Source organism: Triturus cristatus, chromosome 7 (genome assembly GCF_964204655.1).
Source record: "Triturus cristatus chromosome 7, aTriCri1.1, whole genome shotgun sequence".
Taxonomy (NCBI): Eukaryota; Metazoa; Chordata; class Amphibia; order Caudata; family Salamandridae; genus Triturus; species Triturus cristatus.
The window spans coordinates 578,426,431-578,453,951 of NC_140590.1; the positions used below are offsets into that span (position 1 = coordinate 578,426,431).

The window sequence follows — 27,521 nt, forward strand, 5'->3', positions numbered from 1 at the left end:
TCTGTACCCCTGTTCCTAATATGGGGGTCCCGGGGGTTAAAGTGGTAGACCTTTCCTTCTTCTACCCCAGGCTTATCATTGACTCTTCCGGTCGAAGCTTAAGTACCCCTGTTCTTGTCCAGAATAGGAATGGGGCTCCAGGGGACTCCAGGGAGAAACATTTGTGGCCAGCGGGACCCATCTGACTGGATGCTGGGCAGAGAATAGATTCAGTGGATATATTATCACTCAGCAATAGTAATCCTACAAGTGGGATAGGTGACTTTACACCCTCCTTGCATGACCCTTGCTGTCCTCACGTTTTTCCGAGGAGCTCTACAGGTGGGGTCATTCCGGTGCCCTGCAGCACTCCGGCTGTGACGGACCTTGCCTTTAAGGTTTTCAGCTGGAATGTCGCGGGGATTGCAGGAAAGCTGTCCCTGCCTGACTTTTCTACACAGGTTGACGAGCACTCTCTGTGCCTCTTTCAAGAGACATGGAGTTGTGTGCCGGTCCACAGGGTGGGTTTTTCCTCATATTTCTCCCCTGCGCATGTCTCATCTTCAGGGAGGGGGCGCCCAGCCGGTGGCCTCCTCATCTGGGCGGCGGCATCTCTTGATTGCAGAATCATGGACTTCCCCACAGGTTCTCCTGACATCCAAAATATATCCTTAGTAGACCAAAGGGGGAGAGTCGTTTTAAACGTTTATAATGTCTATGCCCGGGGAACCGTGGGCGGGAGAAAGTCGCCTGTAATATCTTTACTCGAGACTTTGTTAATCAACACCTCATACAAGTCTCGTACATTGGTTGCAGGTGATATGAATTGTACGTTTGAGCCCTTGGGCGCGGACGTTTCCCTCGACCAAGAGGAGGAGGATACTAGGTGGGGGATTCCGGCTCTGGAAATCCCACCGATCAAGAGGTGGTCAGAAGTGGCGCTTCAGTTATACTCTCTGAGCCTCGAATTCAATCTAAGGGCTGCTAATGGGAGGACTCCCTCGGATAGGCGGGGCGCACACACATATAATAGGCCCGGACATACCTCTAGGTTAGATTATCTTTTAATAGACGTGTGTCTTTGGCCCTATGTTATTGATATGCAGGTGGTCACCTCGGTTGAAAGCGACCACAACCTGCTTTCTTTAAGTATGTCTCAGTGGTGGCGTCACTCAAGTAAGGACCCTATAAACCAGGTAGCAGTACCACCTGAGGTATCGGAAGTCTCCACTTGCGGTAGGCGAATCAAATGGACCAAACTGGTTTTATCGGAGAGGAAGGTAGAAGAAATAAATTCTCTCCTAAATCATACAGTTCTAAACCTTGGAACATCCTCGGAAGTTGTGGGCAGAGTGAGTGGGCTTTTTGTCTCCCTGACAGATGCCTTGACTAATGTCTTTACTCTTCACTACAATAAATTGAGTAATAAACCCTCTAAAAAAAACCCCGACGGTTGGTATTCCCAAACATGTAGGGCTCTAAAGGCTAAGTTAGTTGAGGCGATTAAAGCCAAGTCCCGTCTTGAGATACAGGATGCAAGGAGGGCCTATAATAACTCCCTTAAATTAGCCAGGAGGGAGTGGGAAGATAAATATTGGGATGACCTTCTCCAGGCCAGCAAAAGTAGAGACCCAAGGGCTTTTTGGAAACTTATAAGTGCACGGAAAAACCCCGATGCACTTATGAGATCCTGTAACATCTCGCCACAAAGTTGGGTAAAGCACTTTGGGTCTTTATATCTCCCTCCAGATGGGGATTGTAATGCGGGGATGGCTCTTACGCATATAATCGAACCGCATGCCTACGATCTCTTTACCCCGCTAGAACTTGAGGGGGTTATAGGGTGGGTAGCTCCACTCAAGGCTGCGGGTCCCGATGGCCTCCCGGGAGACCTTATGAGGGCATACCCAGCGGAATGGGCACGAATCATAGCAGCGCTGCTTAATGACATCATGATGGGAGGGGCAGTACCTGAATCCTGGAAGGGGGCGGTGGTGGTCCCAATTTACAAAAAAGGGTCCAGGGAAGCTCCAGGTAATTACCGACCCATTAGCCTGATCGACTCCACCCAAAAGATAGCAGGTAAAGCTATCCTTGGTAGGATTCTCCATTGGGTGGAGGAGAATAAAATTCTTTCAGACTTTCAGGCAGGTTTTCGGGTTGGAATGGGGACAATTGAGCAGGTTTTTAGGCTGGCACTATTGGGGTGGAAGGTGGTGGAACTGGGCAAGGGCAGCCTTTATCTGGCCTTTATAGACCTGAAGACTGCCTTTGACCTAGTCCCCCGAGAAGATCTTTGGAGGGTACTTCTCGAGTTGGGCCTACCCCCTTACATCTTGTCACTACTTATCAGCCTTCACGCCCATACCTTTGCCCAGGTCCGTTGGGGTAAAAACGGTGAACTTACTGAGAAAATCCCAGTTTCAAGGGGCGTAAGGCAGGGCTGCGTCTTGGCTCCAACCCTATTTTCACTTTATGTGAATGGGGTGGTAAAACATCTCCAGCAAGAACCAGCCGACGCCCCCTGTCTCGGTGGAGTCCGGATCCCCACCCTGTTATTTGCGGACGACACGCTCCTTATCTCGAAGACCCCTCAAGGTCTCCAGAAATTATTAACACGATTTCAGGAGTTTTGTGAAGCAAGAGGATTAACAATAAATGTGGATAAAACAAAATACCTTGTCCTAAATCCTCCTAAGAAATTGGGCCGCCCTCCGACCTTAAATTCGATCCCCCTAGAGAAAGTAGCCGAATTCGACTACCTTGGTATCCGGATTACGGATAAGATGTCCTGGGCTAGTCATATTGATAAAATGGTCCTCAGCCACAGGAGAGTGGGAGGTGCCCTTATGAGGGAGTTTAGGGCCTCCCCAAGAAGATCTCTCACCCCAGTAGTTGATATTTACAAGGCTAAAGTAGTGTCATCAGCCTTGTATGGGGCAGAATTGTGGGGCCACTGTTGTACGAAAGACCTAGAGACAGCGGAGAGTAAGTTATTGAAATCCCTTATCTCCGTCCCCCTGAGTACTCCATCCGTTCCTGTCCGATTGGATATGGGCTGCAAAAATATCAAAGACCAGGCCCAGCTTCGTCCGCTGTTGTTATGGACAAGAATCTGGAGGGGAGAAGCATTGAAGTCTTATGCTGATGCCTTGGGAGAAATTATGAGTTCGGGGGGTTGGGCAAAAATAAAGTGGCTTAGAGATACCAAAAAGCTTTTGGAGAATGTCGGTCTAGGAGGCTGCTGGTCATCACGTTCAGCCCCTTCAAAAGACGTTGTCAAGGCGCTCTATTGGAACTGGTGTGCGGAGCGGTTAAACACAACCTCTAATCACTGCAAGTCGACTGTCGCCTTTTTACAAATTAAAGACACGGTGGCTTTTGAACCCTACCTGGACTTGATAACTCTCCCCTATGACCGAGCCCTTTATTTTAAATTTAGAGTAGGATGCCTCCCCCTAGGTGCATTGGTATCGAGTTGGTCACCTGAGCCCCGCATTTCCCCCAACTGTGCGTGTTGCCCTAGTAAGGCTGAGACTATTGTACATGTCTTATTTGCTTGCCCGGACTATGCAAGGCCCAGGCGTGTCTGGTTGAAACCCCTCTGTCGCAATCTGGGCACACGTAGTCACCTTGAAGCCCTGCGAATTTTAACTACGGACACTTCCCCCCTCTTTGTGTGCGGAATTGCGAAATTTTTAAAGTGGTCCTGGCTTATTCGCTGCAAGAGATTGTCAGTAGCTGTTTAATTCTTTTTTAGATAATTTATTATGGGAAATGTATGCCCTTTTTTATTCTTATGAATTTTATACTGGCTTCTTGTAACTGATTTTTATGTGTATATTTGTATTTTTTTTATGTGCTTACAAGATATCTTGCATATCGAATAAAAGCTTATGACTGACTGACTGGCAAACTACTGAGTTACATAGCATTGGTTTTTTTCTACAAAAACCCTCTTCATATACATGTTTTTGTCGATATTTTGGTTTAGCGAGATCATTAACTCGTCATCTGCCATATAGAGCAAACGTGTTGAGTATTTGCAAGCAGAAACGTTGTGCAATTGATATGTGTGTTGGCTTTAGTACTGTGGTTGTTTTGAGATATTCGGTATATTGTGAGCCTAAGGCATCTTTCTCATTCTTTGATCTGTTCCCATTTTCCTTCAAGGCTATGCTTAAAAGGAAATCTTGTTTTCTTTGACTGAAAATGGGAGCTAGAAATCCTAGCTTTTAATTTTAGCAAGGAAACCATCTGTCCCTTTTTAGTGTGTGCTGCTAATTCTCTCTCCTCCCACATCAAGTAACTCTAGCTCCTAATGACTTTTAACTTTATCATTCGTTTTTTGTTTGCAGGGCTTTGATGATTTTATTTTTACATTTTTCGCTGTGGAAATGATATTCAAGATGGTCGCACTTGGCATCTTTGGGAGGCAGTGTTACTTGGGAGACACATGGAACCGGCTGGACTTTTTCATCGTCCTCGCTGGGTAAGGTTCAGAATGTTTTCATGACTCTGTATTCACTCTAATTACTTTTGCTAACTTGTAGTAGTCAGGAATGTGTGCAGTCAACGCACTAACAAACACTTGGGGGGCCATTAGTATAGCGGGTGGATCGCCACCGCTCGTATGGCGGTGGTGATCCGCCCGCTAAAAATCACCGCCCGCATTCAAATTCCCCCCGCCACATTACCATGGGGGGGGGAACCCCGGCAGATGGGAAGACTGTCCGCCGGTTTTCTGCTGGTAGGCAATCCGCCCGATTGCCTACCGGGCGGAAAAACATTTTATATGGTGGCGGTGTCTGGTAGACATCGCCATCCATATTACAATGCAGGCGGGGACCTGCCGAAAGGCAGGCAGTTTTTGACATTGGGGGCCCGTAGCGGGCCCCCAGGGATTCTGGGGGGTGGGGGGAGCACATGGGGAGTACCTATGGTACCCCCCTGCAGTTGCATGCACAACATGGCAGGCATCGCGCGGTGCCTGCCATGTTGTGCATGGAAGTGCACAACATGCCTTCTTGGCATTGCGGCGGGCGGTGCTGAGAGCACCGCCCGCCGCAATGTCAGGAATGCAGGATGCGCCCGCCAGTGTGAGGCGGGCGCATCCTAATTTCACCTACAGGACTCCCGCACCAATGGCGGGCAGTCCCATTCCACGACAGGATGGCGGGCGGACTTTCCTAATGACCCTCTTACTCTCTTCCCCATGTAGGGTGTGCCAAAATGATGAGTAGCAGGGAGTTCTTGAAGTGTCATCTAATGAGTGTTGGGTGGATTTTTGGCTCTGTGAGATTATTGGTACTTGGATGTAGAAAGTGCTCCTAAGAAAGAGGTTTGGGTCTGAGAAAGAAGTGATCTTTAATGGTTCAATGATGTCAGTTAAATACAATTGAACACTAATGCTGATTTTGCTTTTCATGTCGGATAGTAAGGCACCAAGAGTTTCTCTGCATGCATTACTGTTTACACTAAGATACGTCTGTTCTATGGACCTTCCAGACAGAGCTTTACAGATCTCTAACACATTCTTCTTTAGATTGCTATAGGCAGTGGCTGATAAATAAGTGAGAAAGGATGCCCCATGAAAAAATAGGTACCTTGTCAAGTGTCAGGATGGCGAATTGGGCATTTAGGATAAATACTACAACCTTAGTTGAACAGAATTCGATAGTTAAAAAATACAATATATGGCTGCACAGTGGAATAACAAGGGTGCTAAGGGGTCTTATGCAAGTGCAAGTAAGGAAAATAGCCCACCTTCCACCATATGCATAGTGAAATACAGACATTATTGGGATGCAAAGAACCTTGAACACTCTTCGAACCTTGAACATTCTTCAAACCCTGTACACATGGGCGCATCCTAACAAATAACCTATTATAACCCAGAAAATGTAAACAATTTATATATTGAAAAAATAAAGGTATACTTGAAATTCCATTCAATCTTGTGGTATTTGGACCAAAAGCTTTGAAAATGCCTCAAATTTGTGAGATATTGGGGTGCCTATATTCCATTTTGCGGCCATGGTCTGCGCAAATGTTTGGGGTGAAGAAAAGTTTATATACAGAGCATGAACTGGAGTGGTGTCTCATTCTGATAGATTGTTGCTGCTTCAGATTTTAATACTGGCTGTGAAAAGGACCCTCAAGCATGGTTTAGTGGGGCTATTTCTAAGAAGGTGGATGGTCTTGTGGCGACCGGACCTTATTTAAAAGTGCGCTGTGCGGACGCGACGCTGGTGCACCGAAGGCGTGCCTAAGTCAAGCCCGTCTGCGCCCGCCAGCGTCCCAGAAGCAGCCAGCGCCAGTCATGCTGCCCGTCGAACTCCAGGATCAGAGGGAAGTTTGTACTATACCAGGGATCAGCTATGGGCTCTCTGTCGCCTGTCCTGCCCCCATCAAGGTAACTGGGATGTGGCAGACTGCAGCAATATCATATGCCCGAGCTGCAGCTTTAAGATCATTGTGGGTTCAGTCTCCCCTGCCCAACCCAGCACCTTATCGCGCAGTGCCCCACCCATCTCCGCTGTGCGACTCAACGTTCGTTCACTCAGGAAACATCATGTAGATGTCTTTTAGCTCCTTGTCGACCGTCCTGTAGACCTTCTGTTTATTACGGAGACTTGGCTTGACTCTACGTCTGATCCCATTGTTACCCTTGCTACGCCCGAGGGCTATAAGTTCTCCGGAGCTGATCGCCCAGAGGGGAGAGGGAGCTGAGTGGCCATCATTTATAAGAATAATTGGGACCTTCGCAGGGGCGATGTTACTTCCTGGGTTGACTGTGAGTCCCTTGATTTTAATATTCGCTTCTCAGCTCACTTCACTCTGGGAGTCTCCCTGATTTACAGGCCCACTGGTCCGGTGGGCCACTTTTTGGAAGTGTGGGGTGATGCTGTTATTTCTCGAGCCTTGTAATTCTCCCATTACATGGTGCTAGGAGACCTCAATATTCACTTTGATCAGGCAGATAACAAGGATTCGCTTGACTGCCTGGACACCCTGCAACTGGCTCAACTGTCTCAGTGGGTTAATCTTCCCACCCACTAGGCAGGCCATATACTAGACCCTATTTACATCAATTTTCCCATTTGGTTGGAAGATCAACGTCCGGTCTCATGGTTCAACCACTTTTTAACATATTTTTCTAGGGAAGTTATCAATAGCAAGACATCAGCGCGTTCGTATGGCAAACCAGCCATTGGCAAAATTAATCCTCTTGTGCTCAGTCAGGCCTTGGAAGCTTCCAGGCCCACCCTCTCGGGGGATCTCGAGGGCTGGCTTGTTGATTTTACTAACTGGTTCTCCAGTGCAGTGGATTTGCTTGCCTCGTCACCATGTCCAAGGCTGTCTAGGGATTCTCCATCTAAAACCTGGTTTACTCCATATCTCTAAGCAATTAAACATGAATGCAAGATCCTCAAGCGTGCTTGGCGTCGCAGCAAATATTGCCCTACGGCCAAGCAAAAGCACCGTCTTAAACAAAGAATCTACTATGGGGCGATAACTCAGGCCAAAAGGCAATTCTATGCAACTCGCATTGAATCTGCTAAAAGCAACGCCAAATAATTCTTTTCTATTGTACAGAGTTTTACGTCTCCTGTCGCTCTATCTAGGGAGTCTCCATCCACAGACACTTGGTGCGAGAGCCTCTCCAATTTCTTCAGGGATAAAATCCTTTCTATTCAGGCGGCCTTCTCCTCCTGCGACGAGGGCATTGGGCAGTTGTGTTGTCACCACCTGCTGATCCCGACAATTCTCTGCATGCCTTTAAGCCTGTGAACCTTTCTGAGTCCCTTAAAATTCTTACGGGTCTGTCTCTCCATCGGACCCCTGTTTGGCCAGAATGTTGGCAGCATTTGCTGAGACCATTAATAATGAGGTGAATGGTATCATCAATTTGTCTCTTCAGGCTGCCTGCGTTCCAGAGGCCTGGAAGCAGGACAAGATTTTGCCTCTTTTAAAAAAAGGCGTCGCTCAACCCACTTAGCACAGTGAACTACCGCCCCATCTCCCTTCTACCCGGCTTGGCCAAGGTGTGCGAGAAGGTGATGAACAGGCAACTCACGGAGTTTGTTGAGAGAGAGGGCCTGCTGCATCCAGCCCAGCCAGGGATCAGAGTCTCCCACAGTAGCGAGTCTGCCCTAGTGGAGGTTTCGGAGGCAATTAGGGAGTGTCTGGATGCCGGCGGGAAAGCAGTATTAATTCTGCTTGACCTGTCAGCCGCGTTTGACACTGTCCCCCACTCCCTCCTCCTCTCGCGTCTAACCGAGATCAGGGTGTCGGGTGCTGTTTGGGGCTGGCTAAGATCCTTCTTGGAAGGACGGGCTCAGCATATATGGCTTCCTCCATCCTCTTCTTCTTCCCAGGCAGTGACCACAGGAGTCCCACAGGGGTCTTCCCTTAGCCCCCTCCTTTTTAACATTTATGTCGCACCTTTGGTGTACCTGGCAGAGGAACTTGGGGCTAAGGTCATGGCCTATATGGATGACACCCAGCTTCTTTTCACTTGGGATAAGAATGTGGACTTTGTTTCCTTTGCTCAACACTGTCTGTCCTCCATTTTTCATTGGCTAGCTGCCGCACAACTTAAGTGCAACGAAGATAAATTGGATATTCTCCTATTTGGAAAGTTTCCCTCCAATTTTAGAAAAACTCTTTGGCCCCCCTGAGTTCCCTCTTCCCACTTCTACAGGGAAGCCCGCCAAGAACTTGGGGGTGTGGTTTAAGGAGAATCTTTCCTTCGCTACACAGGTTAAGAAACTTGCTGGGACCTGCTTCGGCCTTTTGAAATCTTTGAGGAAGTTTCTCCCTCTCCTGCCTAGGGTGGCGAAAGAGACTGTCATTTGCGCCCTTATTCTGTCTTGGCTGGACTACGCCAATGCCCTTTATGTGGGTATCCTGGGCTATCTGTTAAAAAAACTCCAGCTGGTCCAAAATGGGGCAGCCAGACTCCTCCTTGAAATTCTCGCTAGGACTAGCTTGAGACCCCACCTGTGTTCTCTGCACTGGCTTCCTGTAGCCGACCAGGTCAAATTTAAATATTTGGTCATGGCCCATCGCGCTCTTCATGGGCATGTCCTCATCTACCTGCAAAAACGCTTCGCCTCCCTGTGGGAGGCCTTCAAAACAGTACTTAGAGGGGAGGCCCTATCCCTTATTTCCCACGCCTGGAGGCGCGAGCGGGAGGAGGTGACCCGGGTGGAGGCTGAAATAGCTGAGCTGGAGGGTAATCTAGAAGATGGGGTGACGGATGCTGCACTACATGTCCTCCAGCTCAAACAGGCGGCTTATAGGGCCCTCGTTACGGAGGCGGCCAGGGGCCTTAGTAGAGAGCAACAGGGGCGACTGTATGATGTGGGTGATAAGGCTGGTAAACTGATAGCGTGGTTGGATAAAAAGGAGAGAGCGAATCGTGTGGTCCCGCTGATTGAGAAAACGAATGGTGTGTGTGTAACTGAGCCAGAAGAAATTGTCTCCTGTTTCGCGGAGTATTTCCGCGAGGTGTATTCCCCGGTCTCTTCTTGCTCGGAAGAGGATTCCCGTGCCCTGCTCAGGGATATCGCGCTGCCTTCCCTGTCCGGGGAGGACAGGGTGTCGCTGGACGCCGCTCCCACCTCCGACGAAATCGCCCTCGCCATACGCTCGGTCGCTTCTGGCAAGGCCATGGGCCCGAACGGTATCCCTATCGAGCTGTATAAGCTGCGACCGGATACATTGGCGCCTCACCTCCGCGCAATGTTCCTCGCGGCCCACTCGCTGGGCTCCCTCCCGCTTGACCAGCGTCTGGCTACAATCGTGGTGATCCACAAGGAAGGGAGACCTCGGGATCGGGTTACTTCTTATCGGCCTATCTCACTACTGAATGCGGAGCCCAAAATTCTCGCTAAGGTACTCGCCAATCGGCTGGTCGGTGTGGTGGGAGATCTGGTTCATCAGGACCAGTCTGGCTTTATTCCCCATCGCAATACAGCCCTTAATCTGCGGCGTTTGCATGGGGTGCTTGCGCGCGTCCCATTTATACGGGAACCGGCCATTTTGGCGTCCTTAGACGCCACCATGGCGTTTGACACGCTTGAGTGGCCATACATCTGGGCGATGCTTGCGAAGTTCGGATTTGGCCCAGGATTCATCAGTTGGGTCAAATTGTTGTATGCGGGCCCATTGGCGCAGGTGGTCGTGAACGGAAGAGTATCGGCCCCGTTTGAGCTGGGCCGGGGCACGCGACAGGGCTGTCCCTTGTCGCCGCTTCTTTTTGCGCTTGCCTTGGAGCCCCTGGCGGAGTGGCTGTGGTGGGAGCCTTCCATCCGTGGTCTCCGTTGGACCCCCGAGTATGAGGACCGCGTATCCCTATACGCTGATGACATCCTTCTGTACCTAGCCTCCCCACGTAAATCACTTATAGTGCTAGTTGATGTTTTACACTAGTTTGGTCGTAACTCCGGTCTCGTCATCAACTGGGCTAAATCGTGTGTGTATGTTCTCTCTGGGGAGGCTCCTATTCTCCCGCGGGGCTGTCCGATCCAGATCGCCCCGCAGGGATTTCGGTACCTGGGTGTCTTCATTACTCTGGACCCGGAGGCCCGGTATGAACGGAATCTGCTTCCCCCCCTCCAGCGTCTGCGGGTAGATGTCGCACGCTGGCGGCGCCTGCCGCTTTCGCCGCTCGGCCGGGCGGCATTGTTCAAGATGATGTCTCTGCCGCGTTTTCTGTACGCTTTGCAGAACACTATGGACTTAGTCCCGGCGCGCTACTTCCGTGAGGTGGAGAGTCTGCAACGCCGCCTGTTCTGGGATGGGAGGCCGCGCATTGCTCTGGCTAAGCTGACGCTCTCATGGTTTGACGGGGGGATTGCCCTCCCGGATATTAAACGGTACTATTGGGCCTCCCAGCTCGCTGCCATTAACCATGGCCTCTACGGGCCCGCCTTAAACCCGGCATTTGAAATGGACAAGATGCTCCTGCCAGGTGGCGATTACAATCGAGCGCTCTACTCTAGCGCGCCCGACGCTCGTCTGACGGGCCCCACGCGTGTCATGGTGCAAGTCTGGCACGCGGCCAATGCAGCTATGGGGTGGAAGGACCGTTTGACCCGGGCATCACCAATATACGCGTCTGAGCGGCTAGGTTCCCTGTGGACCTCTAAGGGCTTCGAGAAGTGGGACATAATAGGTATCAGTAAAGTGGGGGATCTTTGGACGAGGGGAGGATTTAAAACGTTCGATATGCTGCAGACGGAATTTCAGTTGCAGGGCAGTGAATACTTTCGGTATTTGCAGGTCCGTCATGCGCTGGGCTCCGTCTTCTCGGACGTTGCCTCCATCCCGGAATATTCCCCCCTGGAGGATAGAATGCTGGATGGGCACGTCCCGGACAGCACGATCTCACTTATATACAAAAAGCTCATAAACGACCGCTCGGGCCTGTTGACTGCCCTTCGTGCGGCTTGGGTTGCCGACGGGCTGGAGTTGGACGACGAGGACTGGACCTCCGCGGTGGCCTCCCCGAAGGAGGTGGCCATACCGGCTCGCCTTCGCTTCGTCCAGCTCAAGATACTCCACCGGGTCTACATGACGGGGCCAAAGCTTCTGCGTATGGGCTATGCTGGAGATGGGATGTGTAAGCGTGGGTGTGGTGCTTTGGGGACCTTTATGCATATTTTGTGGGAGTGCCCGGAGGTAGAGGGGTTCTGGCGTGGTGTACATGAGGTGCTGCGACTGGTTACGCATGTGGCGCTGTTGCCTGAAGCGAGGAGATGCCTGTTGAATGTGTGGGAACCGATTGATTACTCGGCGCCGCAGACGTGGTGGGTGGCTCTGGGATATATGATAGCCAAGCGTGATATTGCTCAACTGTGGGGATCCCAGAGGCCCCCGACGGTCTCGGCCTGGAAAGAACACATGGACTGGTGCATGTTTCGCGAAAAGGTGGTGTATGTGGCGAGGGGTAAGCCTGGGACATGGGTGAAAGTATGGGGCCCCTGGAACGCCTACCGAGGGGGTATCTGCGCACCACCGCTGCTGCCTGATGCCTCGCCAGCCCCATCCCCTTAGCCGACTCATTCCCCCGCTGCCGGGCATTGGGTTCCCCCAGTCCTCGCTTTGTTCTCTTCCCCCTCCTCACACTTCTGTGTATAGTTGGGATCCCCCCTCTTGGGGAGCACGTGCTGCTATTTTTTGATTGTGGGTTGCCTTGTGGGTGTGGTTTTAATTTTTGTTGTTCTTAATTTAAAATGAAACCGCATAATGGGGCCTGGATGATGTGGCTTTTGACATTGTTACCTACTGAGAACTGCTCCTCCTGTAACACCACGTGTTCCATAAATGTATGTCGTATGTTCCTACCATTGCTAGTGGCCGGCCGGAAGGTTGTGGGCCCATACTTGTATACTTTTAAGACCTGTAATAAACGGTTTCAAAAAAAAAAAAAAACGCTTCGCCTTCTACACTCCAGGGCGATATCTGCGTTCCTTGTCCCAGCGCCTCGCCCAGGTCCCCCGCTTTAAATGTCAGAGGCTTGGAGGCAGCTCTCTAGCTCGGAAAGGTGCTGTTGCCTCGAATGCTCTCCCTTTCGCCCTCCGGAACATTTAGGACCAGCTGATCTTCAAGAGGAACCTGAAAACATATCTCTTTGCATAATTCTCTGGTAGTTGCCCCTCTCTGCTCCGCGCCAGGACACTCTTGAGTATATGTGCGCGATACAAATTAAATTAACATAACATACCATGTATGCCTTCATGAAATGGAAGTTGTTCGTTAAAGATCTAACAACCCTAATTCAAATGTTGAACAATAACATGATCTCAGCAAATATAAATGGGTCCATGTTGAGCGTGGCTGGTGTTGTGGTTAATAACTGCATCTCCGTCCACCCTATAAACGTTCTCAAATGAGCGTATGTGTTAATAAAATAACATTGTTATTTTTAGTGCTCAAGCTCATAAATTTATAGTATTATATGCTATTGAATGAAGAAATGTAGATTTATAATAGGGCGCTAAGAAATATGGTGTTCTGTCGACAATGAGCCAAGTGCCGACTCTACCTTAAATCCATGTCTGTAGGGTGCACACAAGGGGACTGCTTTGGCTGTGACGTATACTTTGCAAGGAGCAAGGACAGCCTGTAGAGAAGTCATCAGTGTGCATTGTTGGTAGGGCCACTGACCATGTACAGCAACTGATAAACAAAGTATAGGAAAGAACCTTGCATGGATTTGATATTTATAGTCCTGCAATTTTCAATGCCGCGTCGCCAGAAAACCATCTGGTCCTATTAATTTTCTGATAGAAGAAAAGGTGTTGGATCTAGTGCAGTAACTGTGATTTGGCAAGAATTCTTTCATATGCAGTTTGTTCAATTGCACATTTAACAGTCAACATAACTGATAAGCTTCTTGTCCCTCTTTTTGGATCTTTTGTCGGTACTTAATATTGTGCTTCCATTTTCTGAACCTCAATGCCCAAACCATGTCGAAAGACACCTCTGAATACTCTACCAGATAGATTCCTTCTGTAGTATTGGTGGAAGAGGTCCTATTACATCCTGTACCCTTGGGAATTATACTTACACCTTGGCACCCAAGGGTGTGCCTCAATCTGCCCCAGGGTGTCTTGCTCTCCTGCACCCTGCCCTCTACTTTCAATCCTGCTTCTGTACACCACAGCACTTCCATCCCCTGCCTTCCTGGTTCATCTCTGGTGCATTCCTTCTACTTATCCCAATCCTTGACCCACCTGACTTGATCCTACTCGAGAGTGCTTCCCTTGCTAGTCTCCAGTAACGCACCTACACACAAATGATCGTTGCTGCACTCCATGGGGGTTTCATCCATTTCTTTGCTGGTATACTCCATTTGCATCATACTGTAGTTCCACTGAATCAGTAGAATGAATCCCTAAAAGGCATTTGAAGTCAATCATTGGAGGGATAATTTAAATGCAAACAACACTGATGAATCCTGCGCATCTTAACTACACCGCCCTACCATGCTCATCTCTGTTGCCTCACTCTTGGAAATGGTCTCTCCAGCTGGATTCTTCCATGCTCTGGCTCCATTTTCTTGTAGACTCTCCTTTTCTAGGTGCCTGATTGTATGCAGTCTGCTTCAGTGATCCCATATTCTAAAGTTTTTTTCTGGGTACTTGTGACCCAGTTTTTCCCTGATGAAACTGGCTTCATTACTGGTGTCTGACTCGTCTCGCTATTCAGGACCCCTGTTTGCACATAGGAGCGGATTAGTCTTGCAGAAACAATCTGGCATGATGAAAGGCAAGGCCACCCTCACCCAAGTAAGACCTGCCCTATTTAGGTCTTGGCCAAGGCTGGACTTCATTGAAGTAAGAGACTTCTTGTTCAGAGACTTGAAGATCTTGTTACAGCGATTACAGTAGGACTAAGGATTGCTCTGTATTTGCTTTATGCTGGCTTTTCCTAACCAGGGCTTAGAAAACTTCTGTAAGTTCTAATAGTGCCAGAGGCTCTCTGCTCCGGTAGGATTCCCATATTGCCAGGAGCTGCAGTAGTGTCTCGGAAATTCCCTGACTCAGTAATGTGCTAAATTCCTCTCACCTTCTTCTTGTCTATTAGTTCAGTCTTACTCTGAGAACCAACACGTTTCTGTACGTACAGCGGTCAAAGGCTGAGGCTTACTCTAAGCCTACTCTCTGTTACTGCAGTGCAAGGAATGGCAGATGCCCAGAACTGGAGCAGGGATGATTACATTCATATGATCTTCATGGTGCTGGAGTAGACAACTACTTCATATTCCCCTTGACGTCATTTTACTGCCTTTAGGGGGTTCTCTTTCCACACACAGACTGGTACTTTGCCAGAAAAAGGAGAAAGAATGGACAGTTTTTTAAGACGTTGGGTGAGATCAGGACAGTTCTGGTACTTTAGCTGGCAGTTAATTGGGTAACATGGGTCATAAATGGGTAGGGAAGCAGAGGTATAAATGGAGGGCCATGAGAAGGTAAGCTTCCATATCCTCTTACTCATTTTCTTTTGAGCCTGCGCTTAAGAGTAGACATTGCACAACTTATGAGGTGGAATTAACACTATACATTGTTGTAGCTAATAGTCAGCCTATTTCTTCACCAGTTGCCCTTTGGTGTGGCTATGTTTAGTCTTCTTCATCTCCTGCATCACATTTACACTCTTAATTTATTTCCACAGAGAAGGGGGCTTACTAAGTTTTAATGTCCAGAGCAGATACATTTCTAAGTGTCCTGTAGTTGATTTTGGGTCACCTTCACAAGGATATTTTGTTTCCATCATCAGGTGTTCTTTCCACATCACACTTTGCACAAACTTCTCCTCTTCCTACTACTGTCGAATCCACCTTTAAGAAGCGGAAACAGTTGGATGTATTTTCAGTTATCAAATGTATATGTAGAATGCAAAGCCTTAAGTGAGCTGAAACTTCCAAATGGATCGCTTGCCCCTAGCCCAGTCGACGGGTAAGCAGAGGTGGTGCTGACACTATCCTAAGCAGGCCTAAATCTTGTGCTGCCAGCTGGCATGTATAAAACGTGTACAACCCAATTAGTGCTGCAAGACTTATAAGCTTTCAATTTAAATGATTTATGCTTGACCACACTAGTGCTGATGCAGAGGTAGGTACAGCCGCCACAGCAAATCAGTTTGTGGTACAGAATTATGGCTGAGAAAGCTAATTACAAGAGTCTTCGTCTGAAGTGCTACTTCCTAGGGCAAATATTGTTTGGAAGGCACGCCTTGTTGGAGTTCAAAAGAACGATCTTCAGTCCCTATACCAGTACTTAATTTGTAAAAAGGTAAATGCCAAAGCCCTTCTCAGGAGGACGCTGCATCTTGCACCACCCATTGTCCTTGCCTGCACTGACAACGACAGTACCAATACAACTACTAACCGCCATACTCCTACAAGTGTGACAATTCAGGATATTTCATCTAAGAAGAAGGGGGACCCCTGAAATGGGATAAGGCAGGTACAACAGGGGGACTAACAGAGAATCTATACGAAGGAAAGTAACCTGTACTGATATAACCTTGTCGGGTGTAATTTATCAACACGTCTAAAGTAAAAAAAACCTGTGTGTGTGTATATTCATGTATCTTTTCAAGCAAATCAATTTTAAATAACAAAAAAATAAAAAATGATTTAATGAATTTTGTGACACATTGTTTCTGAGTTGCCTTTTGTCCTGGTCTGCCTTTGTGGTCTTGAGCATTTATTCTTTTGGACCCTACTCTGGGCCTTGTTTTATCATATAGTTGTTGGCAGGTTACTTTCCTTCGTATAAATTCAGGATATTTCAGCCACCTAAAGGTATAAGAATGGTGTCTGTGGCTGGTAATAATAATTTTAATGATTAAACAACCATTGCTATTCTCATCTAAAAATTAGACAACGGCACTATCCTGTGGTAAACTGTCATCAGAGCAGGTGCTGAGAGTTAAGTGCTGGTGCAAGCACCAGAAATTACCAGCTCAAATTAGGCACTGGCCTATACCCATGTTTTCCTGGCCCAAGCTAATCCCAAGCCATCTCTGGGCCACTTTCCACTTTTGGAAGACCATGTTTGTCTTGGTCACTGATCCCCTGTGGAGTGTCACTGAGCGAACAGGCCTCACCAGCACTAGCCAATTCTGAGCCTTGTTGCAGTGTGGATTCTTGTCCACATGTGGCCATTTTCTAACGGTCTGCACTCAGTTTATACACCTCTTTCATGTTAAGTAACCATACCCAGGTTGGGATTTTTATGTGTGGGAATCAGGTGCTAGTGGTCCACGGGTGTTCTGATAGTGGCTCTGGTTGTTTTCTGTAATGTTTCTATTTTGATTAATAAAGACACAGATGATAAATGTTCTTTTGTGCTCTGGTTTTCTCTTCTCTACGGCCAAGCCTGGTGACTGGTTGGGTATGTCCGCATTCAATAATCTCCGGAAGCGGTAAGAGGGTGAGCACGTTGTCTCAATCATCTTCATTGCCCTCAATCCTGGTCTTCCCAGTCTGCATCCCACCCTACCCTGCTTTCTATAAAGTGGACCTCAGTCTATTGAATGAAGAAACCAATTTTGTGTCTAAGCAGGAGAATTAACGGTGTCGGGTCTGGTCCCTTTCATAGAGGTTAGAAAGTAGGATTGAGTGGATACAAAAGAGAAAGGAATTCTTTCTTAGGGAACAGGGACAGAGGTGAGGCACAGCATGGCTCGCTTTAACAACGATCAGTATGTAAAGAGGAATTATACAATTTGTATAGAAGATCAGTTGAACCAAGAAGGACTGCGAATTGCTTGGTGAGTCAAGACTGTTACAAAGTAAAGAGGGTCCATATCGCGTGAGTTTCTAAGGGTGCAAAGTTGTCTACACAAACACACCTCCCTTCAGCTAAGTTACCAACCTGGAGGACCAAAGTGTGCTTATGGGAGGTCTTATTAGATATTATACTCATACTACCATCACGATTTGCAAAGTGACGCAAATGGGGAACACAATGGACTCAAAGCTAAAATATTACTCTTCACTAAAGCTCTGTGTAACTGTTCTCAACTAGTCCTTTGCCCAGTTCATGTTACTATAACACCAGACATACATTACACATTATATTTACAAGTGAGAGACCGCGTGCATTTATAGTATGCTCAGACCATGGCCAGATAGCTAAACAGCTCTTAGGTGTAGAGATACATATTTCCAGATAGGAAACAAAAATAAAAAAATGTTTGTCAACAAAAGTTTCTATTGACTCGTTGACCACCTAAAACAGTGGAAATATTTTCCATTTTTCTCCGATGTAACATTCCAGCAAAATCTGCTATGTCTACAAGGTAGAGTATTCTGGAAGTGAAAACTGTAGAAAAATCCTGAGATACTGAATGGTATGGAAATGCACAGATTCCTTTAAAAGGGGGAACAAGAACACTGCAATAACCTAATTCAAAGAAAGCTGAGATGCAAGCAAGCATTGAACTGAAGTCTGGAAATTTCTACAGAGAAAAAAAACCTGAAACAGTAGCAGGAGGTTAGAAGCAAAGCTAAAACTCGCTGTATCGACGCTGACGTAAAAGTAACCACATTTAAATGTGAAAGTACTGTTTAGAATTACTACTAAACGCACCCTGAACCTTGAATGGAACAATGCACTGAATTTCAGATGCATTTTGTTATAGAAATAGAACAAGTTGAACTTTCCCTACACCAGTCAAAGTACACTGAATACATTCAAGGTTGGGGTACCCTGAAACAATATGTTACAACGAATATGTTTCTATTGCTTTGTGGGATGTTAATTTTCACAAGTATTCAGACTCATTGTAAATATGTTTAGCAACAAGTCCCACGGAGTGCAATTTACAGTTTTAATGTGCCTGGGATGAGATGTTTGGGCATTTTCTGGATCCTCTTAAACTTTGTCAACAGAGGCACCAGCTTAAGTGGTTATTGAGAGTGATGTCAACACAAGGCTTCTGTTCTGTGGTAGGCATTTGTACATGTGCTGCACTAGACTATTGCGGCTCTTCATGAGCAATGCTTTCATGAACAGACTGCATACCCTTCTGAGTTCAGCTGCTCACTGCTCTCTAGAGGATAGAAATCCCATAATTTTAAGCCAGTTTTAACCATTGCTGCGGCTCTGAGTGAGACGGTGGTGCCGGCTCCCAGTGGCGGGGAGGTTGTAGCAAGCCCTACCTACAAACTTTGCGGGTGACATCTAGAAGAGCCTGGCACAGGGATCCCACGGGGCAGTTGAGGTCGCCCAAGATGAAGGTGTTGGCACTTCTTAAGGTGTGATGCTAATCCCTGCAAGGTCCTTTAGCTCTTCTAGGGCAAGCCCCACTTCCCTGCCGTGTAAACCATTAGTGTGCTGGGATACTGAAGGCTTGCTGGGTTTCAACCCAACATTTCTTCTTCTTCGTTTTAGTAAAGCGTTTCAGTGACATTAATATAGGTCTTGATCGAATCCCGGTGCTCTCTGCCTGCGTTCTTCTGCTGCTACCGCGAGTTAGCACCATGCAGGATCTCTACATGCATAAATGAACACAACTGAAGATTTTATGGAGAACTCTTCTGGAAAATTACCATTTCTTGTACTCATGTGTCATAGTTGGTGGTGCTGATAGCCAGCAGGCTTACTGAAGGGCAGCTGGAAGCAGGTCTGGGGCAGGGGAAGAGTAGGACCTTCTCTGCCTGAGGGGATTTAGGAGGAGGAGGTGAGTTGCAGAGAGGCAGCCATTGCAATTTCATCACCGCATCTTGGCAGCGCCAGAGCGATTGCTCTGTGAGACGCGGAGAGGATGGATGTGTCCAGAGTGCCTTCTAAAACGGACATCCAGGACGCTCTTGTGATCATGAGAGAGTGGCGAGCACGATGCCGGGGGCCAGCGCTCAGGAGCCTCAGAGCCAGACCGTACGCTTAGGAGGGCTGCCTCTGCGCGTTGACACAAGTGGTACTGGCATATGGAACATGACGCCCAGGAGGGGCAATGGTGTGGCCTGCCAGAGTTGTGATCATTGAGCCCTCATGCAGGTGGGTGAGAAAGGGCTCACAAATGGGGAAGGGATGAGGTTGGGAAGGCTGATGGGGCACCAGCCTGCACAGGAATGAGAGAGGAAATTGTTTTTGGCCCGGAAGGCAGCACAGGATGACTGCAGACCCCTGGCCCCCAGAGCAACCCTCACATGAGGAGCGAAGATAACCGTCACAAGTGCCTAGTTGGCAGTAGTTAGAGACAGCGCAGGAGGGCAGGGCTCACCACGCCCCAGCATTAGACATGCAGATGCAGAACTCTGATTGATATGCATGACAAAGGTGGTGAGGGGGAGGACAAGGGGGATTGAGGACAGGACTGCGATAAGTTCCGTAGTGGTAGTGGTGCATAATGAAGGAAACAAGGAGACCGAGGACATGGGTAGCTGCAGAGTGCGGCAACAGCAAGGCAAGGAGGTGGGTTGTGTGGCATGGCACAAGGTAGGAGTGATAGAAGTGGAGTCAGAGGAGGAAAGTAAGGTCCCGTCGATTGACACGAGGTGGGAAGAAGGAGTGAGGGAGAAATATAATTCAGTGTCAGAAAGAGAAGAACAGGATAGGAGAGGTTGGGTGAAAGAGAGAAGGTGGAAGAGGAAAGGTGATCCATACACAAGAGGGCATGTCAAGGGCAAGGAGAGCAATGTCAGCTTGCAGAGACATGACAGGGGAATACCTAGGGCTAAGCGCCAATTGCCAGTGAGCAGTGCAGAAGGCGTACAGATGAGTGGTGGAAAACGACCAAGCAGAGCGATGTCAGTACAAGTAGATGTGAAGCGATTGGAGACTGAGTATGAGGATGAATGGTGGGAAGGGGAAAGGACCCAGGCAGCAGCAAAGCAGTGGCAAAAGAGAGAGGGCGAAGGAGGGGAAGAACTGAGAGATGGTCCAGGAAGGAATAAGGGATAGTCCAGTTTTCAGAAGGCGTTGTTTGAATCATGGGAACATTATCTGGAACAGAAGGAGGATGACTGCAAAGAAGGGATGGGCAAAAAGAAGTAGGGGAGACTGGAAAAGCGGATGAAGGGGGAGAAGAGACAAGGAAAATCAGGTCCAAGGGACCGGAATGGATGTAGAGAACGAGTTGACACTGGTTCAGGTACGGGACAGGACACAGCAGATATGGATAAGAAGGACAAGGGGAAGGTAGAAGAGGTAAACACAGGAAGAAGGTACCATACATGGGAGTGAAGGATGCACTATGTGGCCAATTGCTGATGAGCACAAAAGACAATATATGGGGGAATGACTATGCAGTCATCTTTAAGCTGTTTCACGCTGGGAGACAAGGAGCAAAGAAGAGTCAAAAGAAGAAAAAAGGACATTTGCAAAACACCCATAAGTATCCACTAACATGGAAATGTAGATGGCAGCGGTCACTATCTATGCTATTATGATGTGTCATTAGGAGACGCTGGAGGCCAGCATAGGACTATGTAAATACATGGATGTGATCAGGTGTGCCAGTTTAAGCTTTGTGCTGCTGGCCTGGTTGAGACCCAATGAGGAGTTTCAGTCACAGTGGAGCATGAACCACCACAAGGCATGGGGAGAATTAGACTATGAGTTACGGTTGCAATTTATGACCTCAACCAGACCATTGACAATGCTGCACACAGCAATCGGATTGCCACTTTCCATACAGCATTTTCCAGGCCCTGCCACCTTAGGGAGGTGGGCTCATAGGAAGGAATGCTGGAAACATAGTATGGAAGCCTGTTATCAATATCCGACCGTGCAAGTTCAGATATGAATGTCTAAAACGTAATGGCAGACACCCAATATTGCACTTCAGCATGGGTTAGGGAGGCCATAGAAAGGGCAGAGGTAGGAGGAATGGCAGTGGGTGGGCGCGGAATAGTCAGTTACGCTAGGTAAAGTGAAGGGTCTGCAACAAAGGTTGAGGTTATGCCCAGACAGAGGGGCAGCTGGATATTTGGAGAAGGCTTTTTCAAACCCCTGATACAGGATGGGGAGGTGGGCAGACAACCTTAAAAAATGTCAAGGCAGAGAATGAGTCATACAGTACAAACTGACTAAAGAAGTGGAAAAGGGTAGGTTGGCGGTCCTTTTATAGCCCCACTGATGGACGATCTCATCATTTACCCAATAAGTCTGATACCTACAAAGACTAAAGGGGGCTATAGAATGCAAGACACACAACTGAAGTTGTCAAGTTGAAGTAAAAGAGCAATATGGTCATTTGGGTGGTGGGAACTGTTTTTGGGTGGGGAGATGGGTTAGTTGAGGTTTGTTGGTGCATTGTGAGGTCCTTGCTAGTTTATGCGGCAAGAAGACGAGGGATGTCATGTTGTGCCCCCAGCTTGCTCCTAAATAAAGTGGCTTTTTATATATAGCAGCAAGCCATCTGTGGTGATATTCCTCTCAAGCCTCTGAAGCCCAAGAGCTTACAACACTGCTACAGATAAGGATTTAGGATATTATGCTCCAGAAAAGCTACCTCTCACCATCCCCCATGCTATAGCCCTACTATTCCTAGAGGGTTTGTAATTGGGCTGCAAGAGTTATTGGTTGACCTGCCACAGAACTGAAGAACCTTTAGTGATGGTAAATGTGATGCGTGTGAAGCGCGGACTAGTGAGCCAGAGATCAAATAGGGCCCTGGCATGGCCCAGGTGGCGTCACCCAGATCCCCACTGAAATAGACTTCTGCTTGCTTTGAAGGCCATCCTCCAGCAGATAAAGTACTAGATGCACTGCATGCTCATTCAAATGATGGCTTCTCAGCAGAGGTTGTTTTGGGTGTCAGCTCTTTATAGCGGCAGTGGTTATTTCGGTGCAGTCAGTGCGTGCTTCTTGGAGCACACGGCCTGAATCTGGCAATCTGAATCCGCCGTCGGTGTCTCTGCTGGGACGTGTATGTCAACCTGTTGTCATGGGAGTCGCACTCCAGCTGGCCAGAAGGCATTGGCCACGATCTAAGAGCAGTGTGAAGCTGGGCTGTTCAATCCAAACCTTGCCTTAAACCAACCAGCTCATTCAGCCACAGATTGTGATAAATGTGGGTGGAATGAACATCCACCTACCCTACAGTTGCAGTCACTTGTTTTTACTTTTCTGAAGCATCACGCCTCATTCTCCTCTGGCACTGAAAGGGATTGTGCCCGTGTCTAAAGCCTAGCGCCCTGCACGAACGAACAGTCTCTTGGCGCTGGCTGTGATTGTCGGTCTGGGTTGAATAAAGGAGACTGAGGGCCTCTCATCAAAGAGACAAAGCTTCAATCTGCAGCGAAAGTGACATTCGTCTTTTCTAATATTATCGTGGAGGGAGCTCTAAGACATGCCCGCTAACAAAGGAACAGGCTGCCGCTCACAGGTTTTGCTGACAAGGGGAATTGGAACCAATTTTCCTAAAGAATAACTTTTGGCTGACTGAGGAGGTAAAGTGTAATTAAATCTAAACGATACCGATTACCGTTCTGAAGGAAAGGTTTGTCCCTGAATCAAAAAAAAATAGGCAGATGAAAAAGGAAGTTCGTGCCTTTTGGAGCACATGACGCAGGGAACCCAGTTTTCTTTTGTTTCCGCTGCACGTGGCTGTGCGCCATCTTGATGTCAATGGCTCAGAGATGCATGTCCAAGTCTTGATGCTGGGGAGGTGAACTGGGAAGGTGCACATATAGTATGGGCCTATCACTGGCTAGTACAAATGTGCCTTGCTCTCTGCAAGGGTCGTCAGTGAGGTGTAACCACATCGTTTTACGAGACATGAAACAAGAGTGAGGCATATATTGCGAAACTGAACCTAATACACCATGACAGGCACACAAATCGTCTTATTTCCCCTAGTCCTTTTTTTTGTTATAGAGTGCATTTATGTGGAGTGTATTTATGTTGCATTGAGTAGAGTCCAATTATGTGACGTGTAATTATCTGACCCTGAGTGGTATTATGTGGAGTATATTTATGTTGCATTGAGTAGAGAGTAATTATGTGGCGTGTAATTATGTGGTACTGAGTGGTATGTGTGGTGTATTTATGTTGCATTGAGTAGAGTGTAATTATATGGCATGTAACTATGTCGCACTGAGTGGTATTTTGTGGAGTGTATTTATGTTGCATTGAGTAGAGTGTAATTATGTGGTGTCTAATTATGTGCCACAGTGGACTTATGTGGAGTGTATGCGCTATGTTCAATAACCTGTTTTCAAGCTCTATGAAATTGCATTGACATTCGTGTGCTTGAAGGTGACACAAATGGTCCTCCCAGCTGCTGCTGAAGACGGCGATGTCATCCAGGCTAGCATCCATGGTGAAGTCACTAAGATGCTGGAGCTGGGAGTAATTGAACCTTCAAGCAGTCCCTGGTCCAGTCCGGTGGTACTGGTACCTAAAGCTGCCCCACCGGGCACCACCCCAGAACTCAGGTTCTGTGTGGACTACAGGGGACTGAACTCTGTGACGAAGACCTATGCTCATCCTATCCCGAGGGCGGATGAGCTCATTGACCGGTTGGGAGCTGCCCAATATCTGAGTACCTTTGACCTTACATCCGAGTACTGGCAGATCTCCCTGACAGATGGAGTAAAGGAAAGGTCAGCCTTCTCCACACCTGAGGGTAACTACCAGTTCTGCGTGATGCCCTTTGGGCTCAAGAACGCCCCTGCCACTTTTCAGCGGCTGGTGAACCAGGTCCTATCCGGGATTTAGGCTTTCTCAGCTGCTTACCTGGATGACATCGCCGTCTTCAGCAGCAGCTGGGAGGACCATTTGTGTCACCTTCAAGCTGTCCTTCAGGCCCTGCAGCAGGCGGGTCTGACGATCAAGGCCAGTAAGTGCCAGATCGGGCAGGGGTCGGTAGTGTACCTCGGTCACTTGGTGAGTCGGGGCAAGGTGCAACCCCTCCAGGCCAAGATTGAAACCATCATGGCCTGGGAACCCCCCAAGACTCAGACGGAGGTCCGAGCCTTTCTGGGCCTCACCGGTTAATACCGACGCTTCGTCAAGGGGTATGGTACTATCGTGGCTCCCTTGACTGAGCTTACATCAAAGAAGAACCCTCGATGGGTAATCCGGACCGAGGTGTGTCAACGAGCCTTTGACACCTTGAAGCAAGCAATGTGTGCGGCGCCTGTCCTCAGGGCCCCTGACTTCTCCAAAGAGTTCATCGTCCAAACGGATGCGTCGGAGCATGGCATCGGGGCAGTGCTGTCGCAGCTCAATGAAGAGGGTCTGGACCAACCTGTGGTTTTCCTATCCAGGAGACTACTCCCCCGGGAACAGAGGTGGAGTGCGATCGAGAGGGAGGCTTTTGCGGTGGTGTGGGCTCTGAAGAAGTTGCGGCCATACCTGTTTGGCTCGCACTTCCTGGTTCAGACCGACCACCGGCCCCTCAGGTGGCTGATGCAAATGAGGGGCGAGAATCCTAAGTTGTTGAGGTGGTCCATCTCCCTACAGGGAATGGACTTTAGGGTGGAACATCGACCAGGAGTGGACCATGCCAATGCTGACGGTCTCTCCAGGTATTTCCGCCTTAGTGAAGAGAACTCCCAAGGGTTTGGGTAGCTCTCCCCACTTTCAGCTGGGGGGGACGCGTGTTAGACCTGCCAGCCCTTTGGCTGTCCCCTCCTCATTTTTCTTCCTTTACCCTCTAATTTTTCTGTCCACTAGTTTTTTTGGTGATGACTTAGAGGCTCTGGGCGCCCCATTACTACTAATTGATAGTGTATATACAGAAATGCAATGGTATAAAGGAATTAATACACACTTTATTTTTGAAAAGAGCACGTTTAAATACTCTCTCTCTAGTTTGTCAATATAACTAAGATTAAAGGGGAAAACCTAACACACAACACCTTGTACACATACGCTAAACCCACAAATACATTCCACTAGTGTTCTCCCACTGATTCAGGACGGACCATTAGGAGTTCAGTCAGACGGGGTAGTAAGGAGAGCTTTCCTGACACAGGGGTGTGTCTAAAAGGACAAGCCCGTTTATCGGGCCAGTAAGGTGCCCGGATTATTGCACCGAGGCAATTTGAATTGGGCCAATTCTTTTATTCGTGTGGCAGGAGGATCATATACGGAAGTTGTGGGCACAGTCATGTATTAACCCTGTCCTGAGGAGGCCAAGGAAAGAGTAAGGCCGAAACACAATTGCGTAGACACATTTTTTGAAGGAGGAGTCGCAGATATGAAGTTATGATTGGATACAGCGCGACAGTATTCTGAGAAGGTCTACATTGACGGATAGATTTCCAGTATACTGCTTGGACTACCTCCTAGTGGTCCGTCCTGAATCAGTGGGAGGACACTAGTGGAATGTATTTGTGGGGTTAGCGTATGTGTACAAGGTGTTGTGTGTTAGGTTTTCCCCTTTAATCTTAGTACAAATATTTGTATATATGTCATGTTATTTTCCTCCTGATTAGATGTCATTATTTATGTAGATTGCTAAAAATGTTTTGATATACTTCAGTTAGATTGACAAACTAGAGAGAGAGTAATTAAACGTGCTCTTTTTAAAAATAAAGTGTGTATTAATTCCTTTATACCATTGCATTTCTGTATATAATTACGTCCCATACCCAGGTATATTGAGGGTTAATTGGGTATAAACCTGTTGTTTTGGAACTAATTGATAGTGTGGCGCAAGGTGCTTCCCTAAAATGGAGGGAGAGAGAGAGCTCCTGCACAAAATGGTGGACTAAACTGTCACCTCAGAGCCTGGGCCATAGGCTGGCATGAGGGGTTCCAGAACCTTATGGGCCACTCTAGACAGTCAAGGCCCAGGCTATATATAGAGGTGAGGTGCGACGGCCATTTTGTGTGAAGTGAGGTAGTCAGGAGCAAGGCACCTGAGTTGGGAGGTAGGTGCGCTGGAGGGGGGAACTGACTGTTCTTAGGCCTGCTTTCCCCCCCCCCTTCAGTTGACACTACCCCCTACCTCATGACCTAGCCCTGCCTTCAGCCTCTGACCCTGGGATCACGTCAACCTTTTGTGCCCCCGCCTAGTCAGGGCCCCTGAAGAGAACCGGGGAAGAGAGTATCATCTCCGACCTTATCCTCTACATCCCTGCTGTTGCCCGGAGCCCTGGAATAATCTAGATTTAGTTGACTGTCATTTTCCCTGGTCGGAATAAAATGTTAACACCGCCACAGACCCAGGAAATTCGCTGTGCGATTTGATTGCCCCCGAGCTGCAGGTCACCCCCTTAATTTTAGCGACCTCCGCCGGGGTCCCCAAAAGGAATCGCTCACCGCTGCGGCCCAGAACCGGAAAGATTGTCCCTCCTGTCACCGGGGCCAGCGGGGAAGACTGGGGCCCCGTCGCTGCAGTCGGAGGGCGGAAAAGCCTGCTGGAATCCCGCAAAGGCCTCGCCAGGCCTGGAGCCATCCTGCGAGGGCGGCGCAAGGCCGTGAAGCTGATTCCCCCCCTCACGTGACGGGGGCGTACTGCGAGACGCTGCTCCCGCCGCTGTGCGAATTGCCGACTGGGCCGCGCCCCCGCAGGCCGCGCTGCCAATGGCGGCTGCGGGTGCGGGCCCTTGAAGCCTTAGGGAAACTCCGGAGCCGTCTTGAGTCCCGCGGAGCCCCCCCCCCGGCCACGTCTGGCCCGGGCGGGAGCCGCGTACTTTAGCCCCCACCACCTCGCCGGACCACAACTGCGGGGAAGGCCCTCGGCCCGGACATCGGCGCGAGGCCGGAGAGCCCGCCGTAAGGTCCCCGCCAGCCACGGGTAGCGTGGCCGAGTGGAGAGCAGACTGGCAGAAGGCTCGTGAGGGACGAAACCGGCGCAAGGGCCGAGAGAAGGCCGAAGAGAAAGGTAACCCCTGGGGGAGGTGGGCGGAAGGCCATAGAGAGGCCCAGAGTTCGCCCCTCCCCTGGGGAGGCCCAGGGAGCCACGACACTCCCCCGGACCCGGGACCCTCCTCACCGGCACCTCCTGCCCTTTCAAGGGCTCCAGGATCAGGGACTTTGGGGCCCAAGGACCTCGCCCCGGACGGAGTGTCCCGTTAAGGCCGCATGTACTTGCCAGGGGTAGCGCTATTGAGG

At 48.7% G+C, this 27,521-nt stretch overlaps 1 protein-coding gene across 9 annotated transcripts in view; it reads left to right on the forward strand.

Annotated features, from left to right (window-relative positions):
* The window catches only part of CACNA1G (calcium voltage-gated channel subunit alpha1 G), an 807,943-nt gene that overhangs the window by 23,756 nt on the left and 756,666 nt on the right, over nt 1-27,521 (forward strand). For all 9 annotated transcript variants that reach the window (XM_085617142.1, XM_085617143.1, XM_085617140.1 and 6 more), the window contains exon 2: nt 4,338-4,471. In XM_085617142.1, coding sequence (XP_085473268.1) covers nt 4,338-4,471 — 134 coding nt within the window. The remainder of the gene's footprint in view (nt 1-4,337; nt 4,472-27,521) is intronic.